The following is a 21622-nucleotide window of genomic DNA, read 5'->3' as shown; positions in this document are numbered from 1 at the left end:
ACCTGTGCATATGGAGCAAAATAGAAACACCTGCATACCCCCTTTGTTCCAAAATAGAGACATTAGAACACATCCTGAGCAGCTGCTCCAAGGCGCTGGGAGAGGGGCGGTATTGATGGAGGCACGACCAGGTTCCACTTCATCAGGGAAGGACAAAAGCCAGAGAGAGCATCGAAAAACTGATCTGTAGGTTTGCTCTCCACAGCCCAGGACTGGGCAATGACAGTCGACCTGGAAAGGCAGCTGAAAATTCCAACATACATTACCCAGTCCAATTTTAGACCTGACATCATCTTGGTCTCTGAGTCCACAAAGCAGCTGATCTTGGTGGAGCTGACAGTGCCCTGGGAGGAGAGGATGGAGGAGGCTCAAGAGAGAAAGAGGGAGAAATACCAGGAACTGGTGGAGGATTGTCGGAGGAACAGATGGAGGACCGGGTGTATGCCAGTAGAGGTGGGCAGCAGGGGATTTGCCAGCCACTCCCTGAGCAAGGCCTACAGTACGCTGGGCATAACAGGTGCTAACTGAAGAAGAGCCATAGGCAACAACGTGGAGGCAGCAGAAAAAGCTTCCAGATGGCTCTGGTTGAAGAGGGGAGAGCAGTAGGGGCAGTAGAATGTCACTTGGACACAGGCCGGGGTCTGATCAGCCTCGGTCGGGTCACCAGGACGAGGGTGTCTGTTGTAAGACCCGAAACACCCATTGACTCCTGGAAACAACACTGATGATGTGTCCAAGGTCATGCATCAGAAGATGTTTTCTGTAAATTTATATATTTTACAGTTTCTGAAGTATTGGTCCTTTGTACACACCAGCATTTAAATAGCCTGACAAATCAGCTCCTTCAAACACTGTGACAGGATTAAATCCCGTTTCGCATATACAATTGTAAACATAATCATTATTACAGGAATAATTTATATAATTTATGATAATTAATGTTATAATTATAATATATTAAAAAGCTTGGAATGAAAACAATTTGTGTTCACGTGAGATGCTAAAGGTGTGCGCGTGGTTTTTCTGCAAGCTTATGTTTGTAGCTACTCGCTCTGCTAAACTTGTTTTAACTGCATAAGTTGTTAAAAATGTTTTTAAGCGTTTAAATGTGTAATGTTTTGGGTAATTTAGTTCTGAGAACTTTTTTAACCCAAAGTTTCAGGACTTCAGGTTAGTAGTCAGTAAACTTTGACAAATACTGTGGCCGTATTAATAAACTATTAACTGAATTTCCGAATGACCATAACAAACTCCAACTATTATAACACCTTTAAACAAAGCTGTAAAAGTGTAAAAATAGTGTAAAAGTTCCGTGACGTACGTTTTGCATGGTTGAAAGTAACACAAAACATAGTTATCGAAAAGTAGCTGTATAACAGACAGGGTTATGAATGGTTTGAGCAGCACTGTATGATGATTAATTGACCGAATATTTGCTTTAATACAGCCAGGTCAAAAGATAAGAGGTGGTCAAAACCACCTTACATGCAGGTCAGAGATTTACCATAAGAGAAAATAATGGATGTTATTCTAATTCTGTACATCAATTCCTTGTATACTAAATATTTGTAACAAGACTAATAAGCACATATTAAAACAGTGTTACCGCACATTTAAACAATATATTATCATTTATTGTAAATAGCATCTCACAAAAATTAAACATAGGGAAATGCAAGTTCTAGTGAAGGTGGTGGTGATTCTGCCCCCCTACCTTTAATTTAGAGACATTTTCATATTCTCAAATAGAAACAGTGAGATGATGTCTTAAATAGGTTATTATACTTACACATTCATTAATATTTTATAGTTAAATCGGGGAAGATGCTAAAGATTCCCCTTAAATTGGGGAAGTCGTGGCCTAATGGTTAGAGAGTCGGACTCGTAATCCAAAGGTTGCGGGTTCGAGTCTCGGGCCGGCAGGGATTGTAGGTGGGGGGAGTGAATGTCCAGCGCTCTCTCCACCCTCAATACCACGACTGAGGTGCCCTTGAGCAAGACACCGAACCCTCAACTGCTCCCCGGGCGCCACAGCATAAATGGCTGCCCACTGCTCCGGGTGTGTGTTCACGGTGTGTGTGTGTTCACTGCTGTGTGTGTGCACGTTGGATGGGTTAAATGCAGAGCACGAATTCCGAGTATGGGTCACCATACTTGGCAGTATGTCAATTCACTTAAATATATAGAAATGGTTCAAGTTAAAAAAAAAAAAAAAAAAATCACAGGACAGGTTCAGAGTGTATAAATTATTAAACTACTAAAAATGTTAAATAAAAAAAATACTGTTTCTAACAATAGTACAGCAGTAATTCAACAACTGTGCTTTACTAGAAACGTTTGTCTTTAAATAAAGTCAGTCTGTAGGGGTCAGTAAAGTGTCACTGACTGTAACTATACATAGTAAATACCATTTTGCAAAATACCATTTTGTTCTCTAAACAGATGATGCAAAAAAAAAAAAAAAAAAGTTCAGTGTTTCATAGATGCAAACTCCTCACCTTTCAGTGACAACTAAGTTTATTTTTAGATCAAAATAAGTCACCTATGAGATTTAGATCCAATAAGAAAGTGTTTTTATGGGGGTAGGGGGGTCTTGCAAGGGTACTTGTGATCTTAAAAGGGTAAATAAAGAACCGTTGTTTCAATAAGTTTTGTATAGTATTTTCTTTACTTCAAAATCTGTCTAAAAAGGGTAGTATTTTATGTATATGAGGGCAAACAATTTGCATGTTAGGTGAGCAATATTTTCTTAAACAGCCTGCAGCACTTCAACTTTTATAAGATGGCATTCTGACCAAATATATTCAATCTTGATTTTTGTAAAATGTTGCAAGATGTTGTTATTATTATTATAATTTGTGTGTGTGTGTGTGTGTGTGTGTGTGTGTGTGTGTGTGTGTGTGAAAAATTACAGTTTTGGACATATAAGGTAATAATTAAAAAATATCTTAAAGTAACTATGCGAGCATGTAAAGCAAATCTCTTTAAAAGAAATTCGGTGTGGAGCATGTCCCTGATCTGCACAATGTTCTCACCTGTTTGCATCTCTGGTGTTTGCTGTCATGAGGTGTGTAGTGATCATACACAGAAATCAGCCTGATTACATGTTGCAGTTGTGAGATTGCACATGGAAAAAAGTAAAATAGAGATGTTGCATTTATTAGAAAAATGGTCCTTTATTTGTATTTTCAACACACTTTACAGTACTGAACAGTGAAAGAAAAAATATACTGGTATATATTTATATATTTGTTTTTTTATATATAGCTGTTTGCTTATTAAATGCATTTTATTCACAAAATGACAACTTAGTTCTCTCAGAGGAAAACCTTTCATAAAAATAATATAATATAAAATAACTTGGACACATTATACACATTACAGCAATATAATGTACAAATATTACAATCATTTTCCTGTTTTCTTTTTCATTTATATTATTACCATAAGTTGTGAACAAGTAACATATTATTTAAAGCCCAGAGAATAATTTCATTGGAGAGTCTCATGAGGCATGACTTCAAAGCACAAAGAAAAACTGTTCTCTGATTAAGCCACGTCATCGTTCTGACTGTCTCTTGGTCATTAACCTCAAAGAAGTATTTTAAAACCCTATTAAAAGCTATTACAGTGCAGATTATTGACACAGAGTAGCTGATGTTGCTCAGTGCTTTAGCAGAAAATGGCATTGAGGACCAAAGAGACGACGTTTGGACCGAGCCATTTAAAGTGCTTACCCTGTGCCATGCTATACAACACTCTATACCATTCCCCCTAATATCAGCCATCTCACAACAACTTACTACAGAAAAAATAAAGTGCTGGTAAGGACAAGTTTTAGAAACAACAAATGATTAGTCTGTTTTCCAATACAATTCAAATATTCACATTTAAATGTGGTGGGGGGTTGACTAAAATCCCCCAAATGAATGGCAGGGAGATGACAGGAGAAAGAAAGGGGAAGGTGGAGGGTGCGTATGAAATTCCACAATTCAACTACAGTTCAGTACAACTAAAAGTGATTCATTGTGACAGTGGTTTATTCTGAGAGATCTCAAATTTACAATTCAACATTACAGTATATACAAAACAAGCAGTGATTCGTCTACTATTTATATTAGATAGTAGTTTTTTGATTTTCAAACCATCAAACCAGAATGATACAAAAATAAAAACTGTACACAAACTGTTCAAAGAAAACACTTGTTTTTCCTTTTGATATCCAAAAAGAATGGCAGCAAGGAATTAATTTGAATAATTTCTTAATAAGAAACAATTGCTACAGTGTCGTGTTAAAATGGCAAATATTATTTGTTAGCGTAGTGCTCACAACATTAACGAAAAGCCACACAACAAAGCAATTTTAAGGTAAGACACGCAAATGTATATGGGAATGTCATCAGTTTGCACAAACCAATCGTGTAACCTCGGCCTTTCCTCCTCTGGTCCACCAAATGAAAACTTATACCGTGCTTGTGCATCCTCTAACCCTGCCACAGACAAGTACAGTTATCACATACGTACTGGTATGACCTTCAGTTACTGCTCTGACAGGCACAGGCTTGTGTAAAGCTAAGCTACTGACCAGCAGAAACTAGCTTGCCATCTTATTTCAAGAGGGATGCTCACAAACACTGTCCCAAAATATAGCAACAATTGGTTCATTCAACTGAACTAAAACCAAACCCAAAATATTCTCAGAGATGGGAGAGGCAGTATTGCAAATCTAACATCAACCTTAGAACTCACTCTCATTCATTCTCATTCTAGCTCTCTCTGTCTCCCTTTAAACATTGGTGAAAAGTGAAATGGACACCACTAAAAGATGCTGGACATGAAATACGTTAGAGCAACAATTTCCTTTAACGGTATGACCTGCTTTCTCTGTCTGTACTCCATTATAGTCACTTTGCCATGCAGAAAAAATACCCTACACCTCCAGATGGAGTTATTGTGTATTCACAGACATTTAGCAAGGCATATAAGACATGAAACAAATAATCTGGGATCTAATGCCAACATCTTATTATTCCACAAAATGACAGGTAGAAATCCTGCCGCTGACATTAAGGCAAAAATGCATCAAACTCAATCTGCATGTCTTTCTAACATCTAACCACCAACATCTTTCTCTCTCAGATATGCCTCAACTTCTCTCCCCATCCTCTGTTCTAGCCACCGATCGAGGCTCCTCCAACTTATCAGTTATGCACTCATTCCTTTGGCAAAACATAATTTAGTGTGTTGTAGTGTAGAGAATGCATAACCAGCATGAGTGGGTGAAGGTGAGAGAGTCTGTGCGAATGTGTGCTGCAATTGAGGAGACTTTGCTTTTACAAATTTGGCAGGAATGGATATAACAAAACAAAACAAAAAGAAGGCAAAGCATATGTTTCAAAGCGTCACATGGCTTATCTTCAGAAAGTGACTATCATTAATTATTCACATGGAAAGTGAGGGCAGTCCGTAAGCAGTGACAGTGATAAATCTAATGTAGGCCCTAAATGCTCAGTTGGTTTGAAAGCGACCGAGGAAGACTGACAGATGAGAGCAGGAACTATCACAAAGACAATGCGAATGCTCCATGCCAGCACTAACCATATTGGATGGAGATAGATTGCTTAAAAAGAGAAAGAGACAATCAAAAAATGAAGACAAAAGCAGACACTCCTGTCCCACGATGCATTGCTTCACAACAGCTCCAGAGTTGAAGCTGGTGGTTCAGAAAGGCACACGGCCATCTTGCACTGGTAGCACTCCTGGGTAAAGGGTAAGAGGGGGTGGGACCCACTAACAAATCATTTCCGACATACTCATCCCTCCACAGTCTTCTGGACAGCAGACGTTATCTTATTTTCTCCCAGCAGATGCAACTGTGTTCTCTCTATGACAGAAATTGAAAAATAGTCTCTCAGATTTCACTCAGCATGTGAATTCTGAGGATTCAAGTCCCTGTTAGAATGCTTTCAAAACTGATTATTGACACTGATGCTCCTTTTTATGATGGCTTTTTCCCAAAGAGATTCCTTTCAGATCCAAGCCCCCTGAACACATACACAGACACACAATCGTTTGTTTGCATGTATTGTGGTATTGTTATTTTAGGTTAAAATTCATGTACGTCTGTGAATGTGTGTATGCGTATGTGTAGAAATTCCAGAGTGCTACACTGACGTAATGGCCCTTTACAAACCCCACCGCAATTCTGTCTTTTCATCAAACCTCACTCTCGCTGCTGCTGGACGGACTCCAGCTCACACTCAAAATCTACAGTTGCTGTGTTAAATACTTCTCTGATATCAATATTATTTTGTTCCCTTTTTGAAAAATAAAATCAAATGTCTTATTGGATTTGTACACAAGACTTATTCTGTTCATGGTCTAGCTAGCAGAAACAGAAGAGTCCTATGCGAACGGACAGAGTAGGGACAGAGTTTTTGAAGGATGGCCCTTACTTAGCCCCCTGGGCCAGACAGCTGTTCCTTGAATCTCGAGTATTACGTGTCATCGGTAGGAGAGGATGACTTCTCCTCCTCCTCCGTCTCCTCCACGGGGCTCTCATCAGACTGTCTCTCGTCTTCCTCTTCAACTACTGACTGAACCTGCAGTCGCCTCCGTCCTGACCTCTCGACCACTACCTCTGTCACTTCCTCGCCATCCTCCATTTTTTCCTCTATCTCGTCCTCCTCAGCTTCATCCACTTCTTCGTCTTCTTTCTTTGCCTCTTGACCATGGCTGTCTATGTGGTTATGACTGGGAGCACCGTCCTGTCCTGGTTCACCCTCCAGGGTGAGCTCAAACTGGAATTTGTTCGTGCAGGATTCAAGCTCATTATCTGGGCCGTCTGGCGGTGGGGATGGGCTCTGGGGAATGGTGCTTTGATACCAGTCCCGGTTATCCTCAAGGGTGTCCAAAATTTCCTGAGCATCAGGGTGGACCAGGTCCCCCCAGGTCTCCCACAGGGGATGCACAATATAATCAATAAATCCCACCTGAAAAAGGAAACCCAACATGTAGAGAGACAGTTAAGGAGCAGCTTATGTCAGAGAAGGTTGAGAATGTATGTTTGTGTGGGTGTTTATATGTGTACCTGACTCTTTTCCACGGACGCAGTGTGTTTGTCACACATGGGGCTGATTTCCATCCCACGCTCTCGCTCTTTATCGCCCTGCCGGAAGAACTCCTCCATAATACGCTCAGTCCACTGCCTGTACACTGCCAGGGGCTTGGTTGGGTTACTAAGGTCAGCACAGTGCACCATGTTCCTCAGGACCTACACACACATACATACAGTACACACTTGTGACTAAGTAGTCTGTCTTTATGCAATAAGAAAGAAACCTGTTGAATTTTTGTATATTTGGGAGGTGTTTTTAGACTTTGTCAAAAATGGAGATATTGAAGATGCTTTAGATGTGTGAAGTTACGGAATGTAAGAAGTGTATGTTATTCCAATTTATTTTATTTATTTATTTTATTTTTTATTTTATTTTTTTTATATAACCTGTCTGGGTATGTTGTGGGGTAAGATGCTGTATGGTTTTGTTTTTGAAAAATATGCAAAAAACTTAATAAAGATATGTTATACAAGTAGTCTGTCTTTTTTCTAGTCTGCACTTACAGACTCGTGTCATAGTTTTGAACTGTTTTGTTGCATGATAAAGACACACACCTGTATTCGGTCATTATAATGGTCCAGCATCAGCACACCTGAACTTGTCACTTTCTTCGTTTCAACCATTGTCTTTAGATCTGCCAGCAAGCTCATATGCTTTGACATGTCTGTTGCCAGAACCTAAGAAGACAAGGAAATTAAAGTGTTCATTAAAAATGTTGACCCTCAGGAATACAAAAAAAACTGAGGCTCAGTGCGGTGCAATCAGGGTCTAACCATGTCGATGACCAGTTTGCGCAGACTCTGCCGTTGCCGTTTGGTGAGGTTCTGAAAGATGTCACAGTTCTCCTCATGCAGAAGCTTGAAACCTACAGCGAGGTGGTGGTTCTCCAGTACAGATTCATCGTTATACATTAATGCCAGTTCTGAGTCTGTAAAAAAAGAGCAGGACAGGCTATCAGTGAATTTCAGGGTCTTCTTGGGTCCCTTACATAAATAAGTGAGGACGCTGTTGCTGATTTTGCCCATTTTCTTTACAATAAGCCTCAGATGCAGTATATTAACAAACAATATAAAATTTAATACCGGTACTTTCCCTCATAACTGGTATTATCACATACCCTGGCAAGCCTAGTTACCAATATAATTATCTCAAGGGGTGGGAAACTTTTGGTACCTCACAATTCAATTGAGATTGATTTGATTTATTTATTGTATTATTAATGTAACAGACGGATAAGAACAAATGCATGGATCTAATATACTGTTACATCCGATTTGCTCCAAACTGTTTATGTTCACATATGGCATAATAAACTGTGTATTCCACACAATGTGCATTGTGACATAAATGTGTGTATTTGACCATTTAAGCACAATAAGCTGTGAAAGAGAATTTAGGATCGCATGCCTCTGAGAGGCAGCATTTGTGTTCGCACTTTGGCTTTTTCCTTTTCGCAGCTTACTGTGATTAATAACACTAATGTGTCAATAACTTTTGATAGTATAGCAAAGTTAAAATATAATATTAGAAAATCCATTTTTGAATTTTGTGAATCAATGCGAATCGGCAGAAGATAAAATCAAGATTCATATGTGAATCGATTTTTTCCGCGCCCCTATAATTATCTAGCTGACTAACACAGATGAAGTTTTGATTTAATCTGTGGTAGTCTTGGAAGCATCAGTAAACAAAACATCAGTAATTTTTTGCATAAAAAATGTATCTGTAATGCAAATGCATTTACTATTATCATAATTTTACTTAATATTATTTCTAGAATATATACAAATCTGTTGTTAAAAGTTTATTTTGTGGTAGGGCCCAGTAAAAAAGCAAAATACATTCTTATTGTTGAAGCCTATGATTTTGTGCTGCCATAAACCAGTTCTCAGAGGACATCATCATTATTTTTACAATGTAGACTTACTGGTGTTGATGAGGAACTGGTTGGAAACTCCAGGGTGGTCTACATCATGAATGGCAGCAGCAAACAACGCAGCCAGGATTTCAAGATCAGTGAAAACAGCCTGGTGGGAAATTGCCGTAGTTTGATGGTCATTATGTAAAGTGTCAGTGCTGACTTTGAAATCTGATTTCAGATAATGAAACTTTTTGTTTTTGAATGGGCACTGGCTGTCCCATGTTGGCATATACTCACGTCCAATGCCGGTGTGGAGAGCAGCACATGTGTTGACTGTGTGACATCAGCGGCATGCAGGCTGTTGTGATAGGCCACGTTGGCATGGTAGTGGTCTTCCAGTGTCATCACATAAGTGATAAATGTGTCCACTGGGATCCGAAATGTCTTTAATAGATCCCTTTCCTTTAACGCATTGCAGATCGTAGACAGAACATAAAGAGTGGAAATAAAACAAACTATCATGAGTCAATATAAATAATGAAGAGGTTTGCTGTTGTAGCATTGCTGGGTATCAATACAGATTTCCTGATTAGATTAGATTCTTATTTTGATTCCAGTAAAAAGCCAGTTCACACCAAGAATGATAACTATAAAGATAACGATATTAGCGATATTGTCTGTTTATTCTAAGCGCATGCTCGTCTACCGTTTAAAGCAGGATTGATTCTGATTGGGTGTCAATGTTTTTATTGTTCATCAGCCTGAAAAAATCATTCTGAAAGTGATTCCAACAATATTGGTACTCTGTGCCTTTATTGTTACAGCTGTGGTGTGGTCTCTCCTATTCGTTAATATTGAGAAGGATTTTAGAACTATATCTTTATTGTTATCTTTATAGTTATCGTCCTCGGTGTGAACAGGCCTTAAGTCTGATTTGATTCAGTTCAGCTGGTATATTTCTTTTGTAATGTCAGTAATGCTTACATACAGTATTAAGGAAATGAATTCTCTGCTAATGCTTTTTTTTATTGCATCACATCTGCAAACTTTCACAACTCAGCTCAAAACATTCACAACTCAGCAGGAACATTAATACAGGGAAAATTTTGACTTGAAATATTAAGAAAATATCCATTTTAAAAATGAACTATGCAACTGAGTGAGTTAGTTCAGCAGAACACAGTGGCATGTGCAAGACAGAAAGTTCAAGCACACTGAAAATAGGCATTGAGTAAAAGATTGATTAGGGGATTTTAAGAATCAATATTGTGATTGTGTGATATTGTGATAATTGGAAAATCTATATTTTTACCCACCCTTAGTAACGATCATACAAATCGAATAAAACCACACAGACATATTTGCATCTGACATATTTCAAAAGTACAGAATGACACAGGAACATTGACCACACACCTGGAAGATAGCAAATATGATGCAACTTAGAGGTCTGTTATTGGAGTACTCAGCCACACGGAAGATATTAAGGCCCCACTTGTTTAAGTCATTCAGCTCCTGTAAAGACAGAGTAAATTAAATCATCAAATCCATTTGACAAACTGACTTTTTCATTACAATAACTAGTATTAATGGTAGAGGATTGGGTGTTGGGAAAGTTCGGAGTTAGTATGCATGCATTTTGCCTGTACCCTGGCCAGTGAGTCCTCCTGCTCGGTTTTGACCCCAAAGCGGGGCAGGGCTGCACAAGTGAGGCTCGAGCTATGTGTAAGCTTCTTGACACCGCTGATGTGAGACATTGGTTTTTCTTGCTCCCGGAGTGTAGGAGAGGGGATCTCCACCTCATTCTGTTTGTCTGAGACACAACCAGTGCATAAACCTTAAACAGATGATGGCTAATTTCAAATCAGTAAGCATCAAGTGTTTCAAAGCAGTGAATGTACTCCAGTATAACATACTGCAATGTTGAAACTCAGGTTCTGCGCTTCTGAAAATAGAAGCAAGGCTGAGAAGTACAGAGCAGAGCGAGTGCAGGCTCACTCACCTAGGAAGGTAGTGGAGATGTATTCAGACACCTGATTCCCCGAGCGGCTCATCTCAGACAGATGAGACAGTTCCCTGTTTAACATCCTCTTGAACTAGAGATCAGAAAAGAGAAAGATGGGGACAGACAGACAGGGAAAAAGGGAGAGTGATAAGTACACAGCAGATGGTAATAAGGCAGAAAAATAAATAATCAGTCTATCTGAGCAGAAATGTTTATTACAATATATTATTGCATTATATATTAATACACAATTACGTCAAATACATTGTTTTAAATCTGTCCCTTTAAAACATATTTTTTTCTGTATTATTTAGATGTTTACTTTTGCTTTTGCAGATAGACATAAGACATATATTGGAAATGTCTGAATGCCACCATTGTATGTGGTACTGCAAGGTCATATGCAGTTTGTGCTAATACAGTGTGCAGATATTGTAAATGCAAATTAACCTAAGGCATTTTTAATGTTGTAGCTGTAAGATTGTGTGGTTAGAGGAAGGGCTTGTCTTTAATTAAAATCTAATTAAGTGATGGCCATCGGAGGAGAGCATTGTGGAGTGGTCTCCTTAAGTCTCTGCAAACCATTGCTCTAACAAATAGGAGAAGAAAGGTCTTTGTAACAAAATTAGAACAAATATGTGCCTTAAATGACTACAATTGTGCAACTTCAGCAGATAACGCAACACAAGTACACAGTCACACAGCACGACTCCGATAAGACCCCTGGTCTGTCCCACTGACTGGTCCTTCACACATTACAATCTCCATGGAAACCAGCAGGTTTCCTTAGCAACTGCCTCCTCACAGTCCCTCCTGCAGCATGATGGGAGCGAGGCGATGGGTTGGGTGACAATCTGAGAGTAGGCAGGTGTCTGTCTCTGACCTCCTCCAAGGTCAGCACTCTCTGTATCACTCTCCATCTCCTGCTCTCCTCCATTCTGTCTTTATCTCTCTCTTAAAGCCCTCATTTTCGTTTCCTGTCTCTCTTTATCTCCATCCTCCACATTCTCTCCATTTTTCTAATGCTATATAATCACCCTCTGCAGTCATATTTTTCCATTGATTGTGTTTCTATGTATTCTCTTTTCGTGGTCTGCATGTAATTACCTTCCTAAATCACATGGATGTGTGTGTATCATACATATGCAAATGCATTTCTATTACATGCATCATCATTGTTGTTAAATCATCTGAACATAACGAGTTTAAAAATGCAAATAATGCACAATTTCTAATCAACAACACAACAGGAGAAATAACAATCAATGTTAAGTGTAATTTTAAGTAAGTCCAAGTCAATTTTCTGTCACAGCTATCAACCCACTCACTGTGAACTTTAATCTTCCTGAATTTTCCCTCAGGGATCAATACACAATCTCTGTCTATCTCACACAGTCAAGCTGTGAGTTTATATAAAGCTTCATTACAAAATCTTCTTTCTTGTGCAAGTGCATATTACATACTGTAGCAAGGCTCTGTTTGTACTGTGCTGAGTCATTATTAAAACATTCACAGAGTGCCAACTGTTTTTAGCATGCATCCCCTGGAGGACCAAGATGATACCAGATCATGTGGAAAGGAAATCAGACCAAATGAATACAAATATGTGTTACTAGGGGAGTCTGATAGCATCTGTTGCTTTTATTTACCAAGACTGAGTTTGATGGTTGAGTTTGATAAGGTGGAAACAAAAAATGGCAACAGCCTCTTTGTTTACATTTAAAACTTTAAAAGTAAATGTACTGACACTGAACTATTGAATAAACCACTTTAAATAGTAATAATAAAATTATGGTCACTCTTTATTTTAAGGTCCAATTCTAGTGATTATCTTTTGCCTCAACAAACTCCTGATGATGCTGCTTCTTAATAGTTAGTAAGGTAGTTGTTAAGTTTAGATATTAGGTAGGATTAGGGATGTAGAATATGGTCATGTAGAATGTGTGCTTTATACTAATAAACAGCCGGTTTGTTAATAATAGGCATGCTAATAAGCAACTAGTTAATAGTGAGAATTGGTCCCAATAGTAAAGTGTAACCAAAATTACTTTAAAAATGCAGTGCTGATGCATTTTATTGGGCTAATGTCTACAGGTCCAATAAGAAACTGATGAAACACATTTGTCATTCAGCAATTAACCAGAGAAAGTATCCTAACCCAAGATGTTGAAATGTGGGGGAGTCACTGATCGTGTCCCAAATTTGTAATTGTATCTGGCAACAACAAACCTTAAGTTTAGCCCATGATCAAGGTTAAGGCTTAAGGTTTGTTGCCAGAAAGAATTAAAATCATTGGGGCACAAACAGTGTCTCTGCTCCATTTCAATATCATCAATATCCATATCAACCCTCACCAACAGTACACAAGTCTTGGATGAAGGAACTGTGCAGAAAAAGCTGGTCCTACAACTACCAAATATTGACCAGATGAAGCCAGTTCCCAGGTCAGCTTGAGAGAGAGCAATGGAGAGGAGGCTTAAGGGAAGGAGAGAGGGAGTGGTAAGAAAGGGGTTGAGGCATCCTGAGTACAGGTTCTGTCCATCTCTAGGCACAGAAACAACATAAGCCAAGAGCTATGGCGGCAGCTATTTTCTCCCAGCCTCTCAAAGTGACAAAGTGCATAAGTTCAGAGCTCGAGTTTAAAATCACATTTCAGGTATGGAAACTGGTACAAATTTAGATAGACCGAACATGCAACAAACATCAGTCTTATCACACGTAGTCTGTGCCAGAAGCATTACAACTCAATCACCTCAAGAACTTTTCTTTTTACCCTGTCCTACTTGCATCTCCACATTTCTATTTATCTCTCTGCTGAACAGTCTTGCTCCTTACTTGGACCTGACCAACTGTTTGCTAACTGATATTTAGAGACCTTTTTCTGTTCATTCTGGCCCTACCTGGTCCCACCAGCCAATCAGCCAAGGTTTGGAGCAGGTCTCACAGAATAGATCCATGAAGGGGGTGCTACGCTCGGTGGCCTGACCACCCCCATCAAGCACCCCATCTGCAGCTGCCCCGAGCTCCAGCTCTGACCCTCCTCTCCCCTGCAGGGGGCTGTAGCTGGAGGAGTGGGCCAGCCGGTAGCCTCTGGACATAGGTGAGGGGCAGGAAGAGGGCGGCGTGTCAATGGCCTCCAGTACGCCCATGCTGAGGGTGACGGATGGCGTGGACCGCTGGCAAAGGCAAGAGGCATGGAAGTGCACGGGGGCCGAAGCGCGGCGGGTGCCCCAGCAGCATGCGGGCGTGGTCAGAGTGTGTGCAGAGAGGCCGCAGCCTAGCAGGCCGGGACGCTCCAGAGTGACGGCTGCCCCCAAGAGGCGGGGAGCAAGCGGCAGTGAAAGTTCAGCGGCGAGCGCTCGCAAACACTGTTTCTCTACATGCAGCAAGTGGTACGAGAACCAGGCCCTCCTGAAAACCACAGAGCAGGCTCCACGGCGATCTGCAGGTGAGTGTCCCCCGTGAACGGCCCGCCAGGAGCCGCCCCAATTTACAGGCCAAAGGGACTACATCTCATCCCAGCAACTGAGCAGAGCTGACCCCGATCTAGCCGGTAGGGGAGAAAGCGGCAAGGGGTGGAATGGACAAAGATGGTCAGTCAAAGAGACGGAACTGTCTGAAGGACACAGAGAGGATGCCGTGGGAAGGGGGACAGGGGAATTACAGGAGAAAGATAAAGATGATCAAATAGCTAATGGAGATGGAGGGATGACAGGAGGAGGAAGGAAAACAACAACAACAACACAGGTAACAGCAGGAGGAAACGGATGAAAGGAGACAGAGAGGACGAAGGAATCCAAGAGACGCAGAAACGCCGAAGAGATGGGGCCTTTAGTCCAAAGTCAAACTACAAAAGAGCGGTGGTCTGGAAAAACATCCTTTCTCTCTCTCCCTGCGTCGACACCCCTCCCCCACCGCAGAGCTCCAGGACCTAGGCCCAGTGTTCCCAGCGAGTTGTGTTCAGTGCGCACAGCCCTTGGAGCACAATACCAGTCCTGTCAGCACAACGCAGCTCTCTTCAGCAGCCCTGCTGTTTAATCCAACCCGGCATCAGACTCGCCGATGCAGCTCAGCCGATGCTCTGCCTCTCGCTCTGTTTCCCTGGATGCTGTAGACAGATCTCGCAAGCTAGTCAGCTGCTGTGGCAGGAGGCGCGTGCTTGGGTGTGTGTGCTAGTGGCGTGTGTGCGTGTACATGCACTCTGAGAGCGCATGTGCGGCAGACGGCATGTAAGAGTGTGGAAAAATGGAGAAACGTCTGTATGTGTGTGTGTGTGTGTGTGTGTGTGGGAGAGATGTATTTAATAGTCTGACAAAAAGGAGGGGAGGGAATCTAGGCTTTAGTGTCTACGCTAATCTCTGCATGAATGATTCTGTTTGGGTGCATATGGGTGTGAATATGTGTGCTCTTTGCTTCATTATACAAGCTCTGAATCAGTCGCCCAAGAGATCTTCCATTCACACACAAATGCTTTCTTCTCATACTGACATCTGCCTGATCAGGTACAAAACACCGGTATTATGGTGCATGGACAGAACCATTCAAATTTGCACATCCAAAGTCTTCATGGCACTGTCTCTTTAAACAGGCAAGCTATGGAAGAGAGCAACCGATTTTTCATTGGCCAGCGTCTAAATCACATGCCTCATGGCCACAGTGAAGAGCCAATGGTTAAACTGGCAGGGTAGACCTTGCTGCAGCTCGATAGCAACGAAGGTTACAGCAGAAACACTGGCATCAGGACCAAACTGCAGCCCCCTCCTCCCTCCCTCATGTCCTCCCTATTTTCTCCCCCTCTCTCCATCTCTCCTACACTTCTCAAACCAGAGCATAGTGTAAGGTCAAGGCGTTCAGAGTTGCATGCAAAAATCTAAAGGATGGAAATTATAAACAATGAATTGAGACTTAAAATGGATAAAACACTTAGTGTAATAGGCCACAACCTTACGGTAGACTGTGTACACAAAAGTGCTTTTGAGAAGGTGAGACAGAAAACGGATGAAGAAAGTTCTACATCCTGCAGATTTTAGTTCAAACCTGCTCCAACTCGCTTCTAGTAAGTCTAAAAACCTTTATTAGGGTTGGAGCTAAACTCTGCAAGACAGTGGCCCTCAGGAACAGATTTGGACACCCCTGTTCTACAGAAACCAAACTAGGCAGCACAAATGCAGCAGCAAGTAACTGAAGCAACACCTTGTTGGATGCCATTTCGCTAACAGAGCGGTGGGTCTGAATGGTCTCCAGCTGGTCCATACACCAGTCAAGCTCCTCCAGAGTCTCCCGGGCCAGCTGCTGGTATGTCTCATCTGCACAGGACATAAGGCACAGCAATCAGCACCACATCACGACAGTTCTGTCATATGCATTTAACACTCACTGTGGGACACAGCAAGAACTTCGTTTGCGAACAGTGGGGATGTTGTTTCCTGACAGGAGGAAGTAAATAATTGTCTGAGTGATGTCTTCATAGAAAAACTTCCAAGCATGAATATTTCAAGAACTTCATATGGAGAGATCAAATGCCTCATAAATAATAGATATTTTCCATTGTAAGAATGAATAATCATATCTTTTTCAAACCAGAGGAAAAAAGAAAATTGTAGGAAGACGACTAGTAAATTGGCAAAATCATGTGATATAAGCTGATTTATAAACTTATTAAAATATCAAAGAACCTCAGTAAATATTTTTTAGGATGAACAACAAGCAAGGCTCATCAGTGTCTCGCTGACCTCAGTTTATATGCAAAACAATAACCTGGCAGCACAAGAAAACCATGTTTATATGACTTTTAAAAATCATTCCATTTATTATGTGAGGTATAGGATAACGCAGAATCGAATATTGCAAAATATAAGCAGGAAACTTGTACAGACTCAAATTCTCTTCTTGTGCAGTTTCTACAGATGCAGCATTCTGACTACACCACTTCAGCTTGGGCTGCATGAGATGAGACCAAATTTGATAATTTCTTGGGTGAGAAATGCACACTTCAATAAGCCAAAAGAACACAAGTTATGGTGTTTGTATGCAAAGTGAAATTGGGGTAATGGGCAAAAATCTACTTTGTTTTGATTGGCTAATGCTTAATTTAAAAGGAAAATGGGTTCAGTGCGACTTTTCAGAAAATATCTCAATATTTTGGCAATAATGATAATTAGACGATGTGTTGTTGAGTATATTATTGTGCTGGTACCTTGGCAGGTTTAGAACTGCCATGGACAGCTGACTCCTAAACCTTTTGATATTCTTCATATTCTGTGAATTGGTTAGTTTGTAGGAGTGTCAGAAGTTGACTTTTAAGTTTACATTTATTTTTACCTTTTATGGGCATTTTTTTTTTTAGGCAGCGGCTATTTCCACCAAGTGCAAATAGCATATTTTTTTAGTGACAGATGCTATTTACACTAAGTGCAAATAGTGATGGATTCTATTTAAACTATGTTAAAATAGCAATATTTTCTGCTATTTATACTACTTATTGCAAATAGTGGCAATTATCTGCACCTCAGTATTGTAGTACATTATAAAACGGTACGCAATAATAACGTACTGAGTGTAAATTATAATTTTAATTCAAATTTATTCAATGGATGCCACCTTATTGGGACAATAAAGCCCTCCCTACCCTAACCCTACCCGATACTTTATTTTCAACTTTTTGATTATTTCCTTCATTTTTATTGAAAATAAATGCCTTTCTGATGCGATATGAGATTTGAAAAGGGAGAAAAAAATGTTTGGCAAAAGGTGGACTCGAACTCGGGTCGATCGCGTCAAAAAGCATGTACCTTACCACCTACGCCACTAAAACTGATGTTGAACTAGCTTCTTTTTTTATTGTTGACTAACACAATCACACGTTAGTGGGCGGAGTTAGTGTAAATAGCCTTTGCCAACAAGATGGGCTATTTGCACTTAGTGTAAATAGACACTCCGTTTTTTTTACCTTTATAAGGCCACTTTTTTTCTAACCTAATTAAATGCATGCATCATTTTTTTTTTGTCAAATTTATACATTTAATCAATAAATTCAAAAAGTAAGACACTGCAGGGCTGTTACCAATCAATTAAAATCACTATCAACAAAATTTGTGTTTGCAATGAAGAGGTGGCACAGAATTGGCATTTACATGCATTTACACAGACTATTTAATGCAGTACATGAATGCATTTAACCTGCAGTTGCAAACGCATAAATACTGTTTTGATGTTTAAAAAAATGCTGAATACTAATATTTGAAATGATTTTTTGGGGAAAAGGGGAAATATACCTAAAATCACCAGTAGTGAGTCACTGAGTCATTCATTTAACTGATTTGTTCAAACAGTAATGAAACACCCTAGTGTCTTGCTCAGAGATGTAAAACAGTTTTGCTGTAGCTTTGTTTTAAATTATTTTCGTTAACTAAATAGAGCAAAAACAGGAACTTGTGTTCCTTGTGAAATTTAAATCAGTTAATATTAACTTATTGTTTACTGAACTGTACATCAAATCTTTATTACATTTGCAATCGTGCTGATATTTGGAGAAAAAAAACTACTCTTTGTGTGATATTAACTATATAAGATGATATAAATATAAACTACATATAAGTCACATGTTGGCATTTTTGTGCTCACACATTAGTCTAATCTACATCACACAGTGTTAGTGTGCACTCTCTGGGTGTGTTTTTGCACATCGTTTAAACAACAATGACGATATTATCGCGCACTCCTAACTGCAATATGCAACCTGCTCAGTGGAGTATCTACATATTTTTGACGTAATATAATATTTTTTAATGTATACTAGAAGATCTAATGAGGGCTCAAGTTAAAGTGATATCTTAAATAGGAAAAATATTTATTTATAATTATATAACTGCTTTTTATCATAGCTCATTTATTTTAGAAGTTCAACATGTGGAGCACCTTCACTGTTGATACGCTTCAGAGTTCCTGATATAAACTAGTGGCTCAGGGCTGTTATTTGGCTAGTTAAAGCATCTGGTTGGGTTCCAGTCCTGTTTCCCATATGGCTCCACTATTTCTGTTGCTGTAATGCATTTTACTGGCAACAGTGCCTACAAGAGGAAGTGTATGCGTAATGTGAGAGACACTGTGTGGGAGAGTGCTAGTGTGGGAGATAGAAAGCTCACCAGTGACTAAGTTACAGTACAGTAAACATACCTGAGAGCGTTGCTGGGGGAACCGTGGGTTGGCTGGTCACTGGTGACCTCCTGTGGACAAAAAGATAATTACATTAGTGATAGTGGTGGAGGTTGCCCTCTACTGGCATAAATCCAGTTAGCACTGCTCACTGGGAGGAGGCCTGCACTTGTTATGAACTGAGCATGTGAATATAAAAATATTACTTATTTTAAAATGAAATATATAAACACTATAGTGTAAAAACAAATACTATATATACTATTATACTATATATAATTAAATTTTATATAAAAAATATTTTCACAGAAAATGAAGTCACTAGCATAAAATCTTGTTTTTATGTTAGAATTTAGGTTGGTTGTGTGAATATGCTTTATTTTCTTCATAATTCATCATGAATAAAATATAAAAATGCTTTATTGGAAAGGACACACTGATGGCCATAAGGGGGCAGAGCAGAAATAAAGAAACTGTTGCATCAAAACTGGAAGAGCTGAACTGACTTGTTGGTGGGAGTCGTGACGTTGGCGAGAATTGTGAAGTTGCTTCTGACAGTTCGTAGACTAGCCAACACCTGTTTGGAAAAGGAGAAGGAAGAGAGAGAGAGAGAGAGAGAGAGAGCAGGTGAACAGCAGGATATCACTCAACTCCACCTCAGCAAGTCATGACAAGCAATTAGCACTCATTATATACTGTTTGCCAGACACAACAGTGGGTCTTACCTGAGCAAAAGGGGTGACTATGAGATCTTCAGCATGACTGTGGAAAGAGGAAAGAGCAGTTCCAGTAAAATGAAAGAAAAATAAATACTATACTCTTTGGCAAATGTTTACAAATGTGACCCTGGACTGCAAAATCAGTCTTAAGTAGCACAGGTTTCTTTGTAGCAATAGCCAAAAAAAACATTGTATGGGTCAAAGTTATCGATTTTTCTTTTATGCCAAAAATCATTAGGATATTAAATAAAGATCATGTTCCATGTAGATATTTTGTAAATTTCCTACCATAAATATATCAAATCTTAATTTTTGATTAGTAATATGTATTGCTAAGAACTTAATTTGGACAACTTTAAAGGCGATTTTCTCAGTATTTCATTTTTTTGCACCCTCAGATTCCAGATTTTCAAATAGTTGTATCTCGGCCAAATATTGTCCAAACAAACCATATTTCAACAGAAAGCTTATTTATTATAAATCTCAATTTTGAAAACTGTACCCTTAAGACTGTTTTTGTAATCCAGGGTCACAAATGGTCTTTTAATGATATTCAAATGAAGCCAGAATCATCCAAAGGTGTGAGGAAATAGATTCAACCCAACATCAAAACATGCCATTTTTTATGGCCATAATCCAAGCAGCAGTCACAGTGGTCACCGCTGCATGCTGGGAGTGTGAGCTCTTCTAAGGGTATAACAGTATTATACTGAGACGGGTAAAGAGGGATTTAGTCGATGTGCTTAATGCTGCATGGTGATTCTGGGATAAAAGAACTTCCTCTGAGACCTTTTAGAAATGAAAAGTGAAGACAGTAAACAGTGAGACTGTGCAGCGTGTTGAGGGAGACTGCTTACCCCTCGCTGTTGATGGAGGAGTTTCGTGACATGGTCTTGGGGGACATGTCGTAGTCGGAGTCGGAGCGGTACAGGAAAGATTCCCTTCTCTGACTCTGAGGGAAGGAGGGATGGAGCACCAGCCCAGGACTCGCCTGCGAATCTATAGGGCTGCGGCCAGGAGAGGGCCCATTCTCCCCATCATAGCTGTAGAGAGAGAAACCAAAATGACAGGGAGAGAAAGTAAAAATGCATGTCTTGTCATTTAGCTCAAACAAAGCTTTGCCAGTGGCAGCGTTAGATTTCCAGTCTCTGGCCAACACAGCACAAACAGAGATGTGAAACACAAACAATCATGATTGCCTCTTACTCTAGAGACAGCAAACGCTCTCTGAATGTATAAAGAGCTGACGAAGACTGTTACCCTGAACAACCAATAAAGGAAATCACCAGCCTAATCAGAGAAGAATCCTCAGTCACCACTTCACAATTTATATTCTATGATGAGCACTCTGTGGCTTAAAGAAATAGTTCACGCAAATATAAAAAAATCTGTTATTATCTGCTTACCCACGTCACCCATATGCATATCCTTTTTTATGTGTGAAATAGAAAAGGATTTTTCTTTTCAAATAGTAGAGCATGGCACTAGCAATGCCAAAATCATGTGTTTGATTCCCAGAGTGTGCATTAACTGATAAAATATATATACTTTGAATGAAATGTAAGTAATTTTGGATAAACTTTGCCAAATGCATAAATGTAAGTTAAATGTGCTGTGACCAAATGCGACATGTCAGTTCAAACATGCAAGATCTGGGAGCTGCCGTAGAACATTTTCCATTCTTAATACTTCAGCGTACAATATGGTGACATGGACTTCTTTTCTGGTGTATTTTTTGGTCCTTCATATTTCACAGAAAAATAAC

The 21622-nt window shown here is 39.7% G+C and overlaps 1 protein-coding gene across 1 annotated transcript in view; it reads right to left on the bottom strand.

Annotated features, from left to right (window-relative positions):
* Nucleotides 1-6497: 6497 nt before the first annotated feature.
* The window catches only part of LOC306849482 (3',5'-cyclic-AMP phosphodiesterase 4C-like), a gene marked incomplete at both ends in the record, with an annotated part of 46747 nt that continues 31622 nt past the window's right edge, over nucleotides 6498-21622 (bottom strand). The window contains 14 exons of the mRNA XM_079384537.1: nucleotides 6498-6992; nucleotides 7091-7273; nucleotides 7673-7795; nucleotides 7892-8046; nucleotides 9046-9145; nucleotides 9277-9441; nucleotides 10396-10494; nucleotides 10629-10792; nucleotides 10982-11075; nucleotides 16178-16290; nucleotides 19160-19209; nucleotides 19645-19715; nucleotides 19864-19900; nucleotides 20715-20900. Of these exons, the coding sequence (XP_079240663.1) occupies nucleotides 6498-6992; nucleotides 7091-7273; nucleotides 7673-7795; nucleotides 7892-8046; nucleotides 9046-9145; nucleotides 9277-9441; nucleotides 10396-10494; nucleotides 10629-10792; nucleotides 10982-11075; nucleotides 16178-16290; nucleotides 19160-19209; nucleotides 19645-19715; nucleotides 19864-19900; nucleotides 20715-20900 (2035 nt within the window). The remainder of the gene's footprint in view (nucleotides 6993-7090; nucleotides 7274-7672; nucleotides 7796-7891; nucleotides 8047-9045; nucleotides 9146-9276; nucleotides 9442-10395; nucleotides 10495-10628; nucleotides 10793-10981; nucleotides 11076-16177; nucleotides 16291-19159; nucleotides 19210-19644; nucleotides 19716-19863; nucleotides 19901-20714; nucleotides 20901-21622) is intronic.

Source organism: Barbus barbus (genome assembly GCF_936440315.1).
Source record: "Barbus barbus genome assembly, chromosome: 3".
Lineage (NCBI taxonomy): Eukaryota > Metazoa > Chordata > Actinopteri > Cypriniformes > Cyprinidae > Barbus > Barbus barbus.
This window is presented reverse-complemented; position numbering and strand designations above follow the sequence as displayed.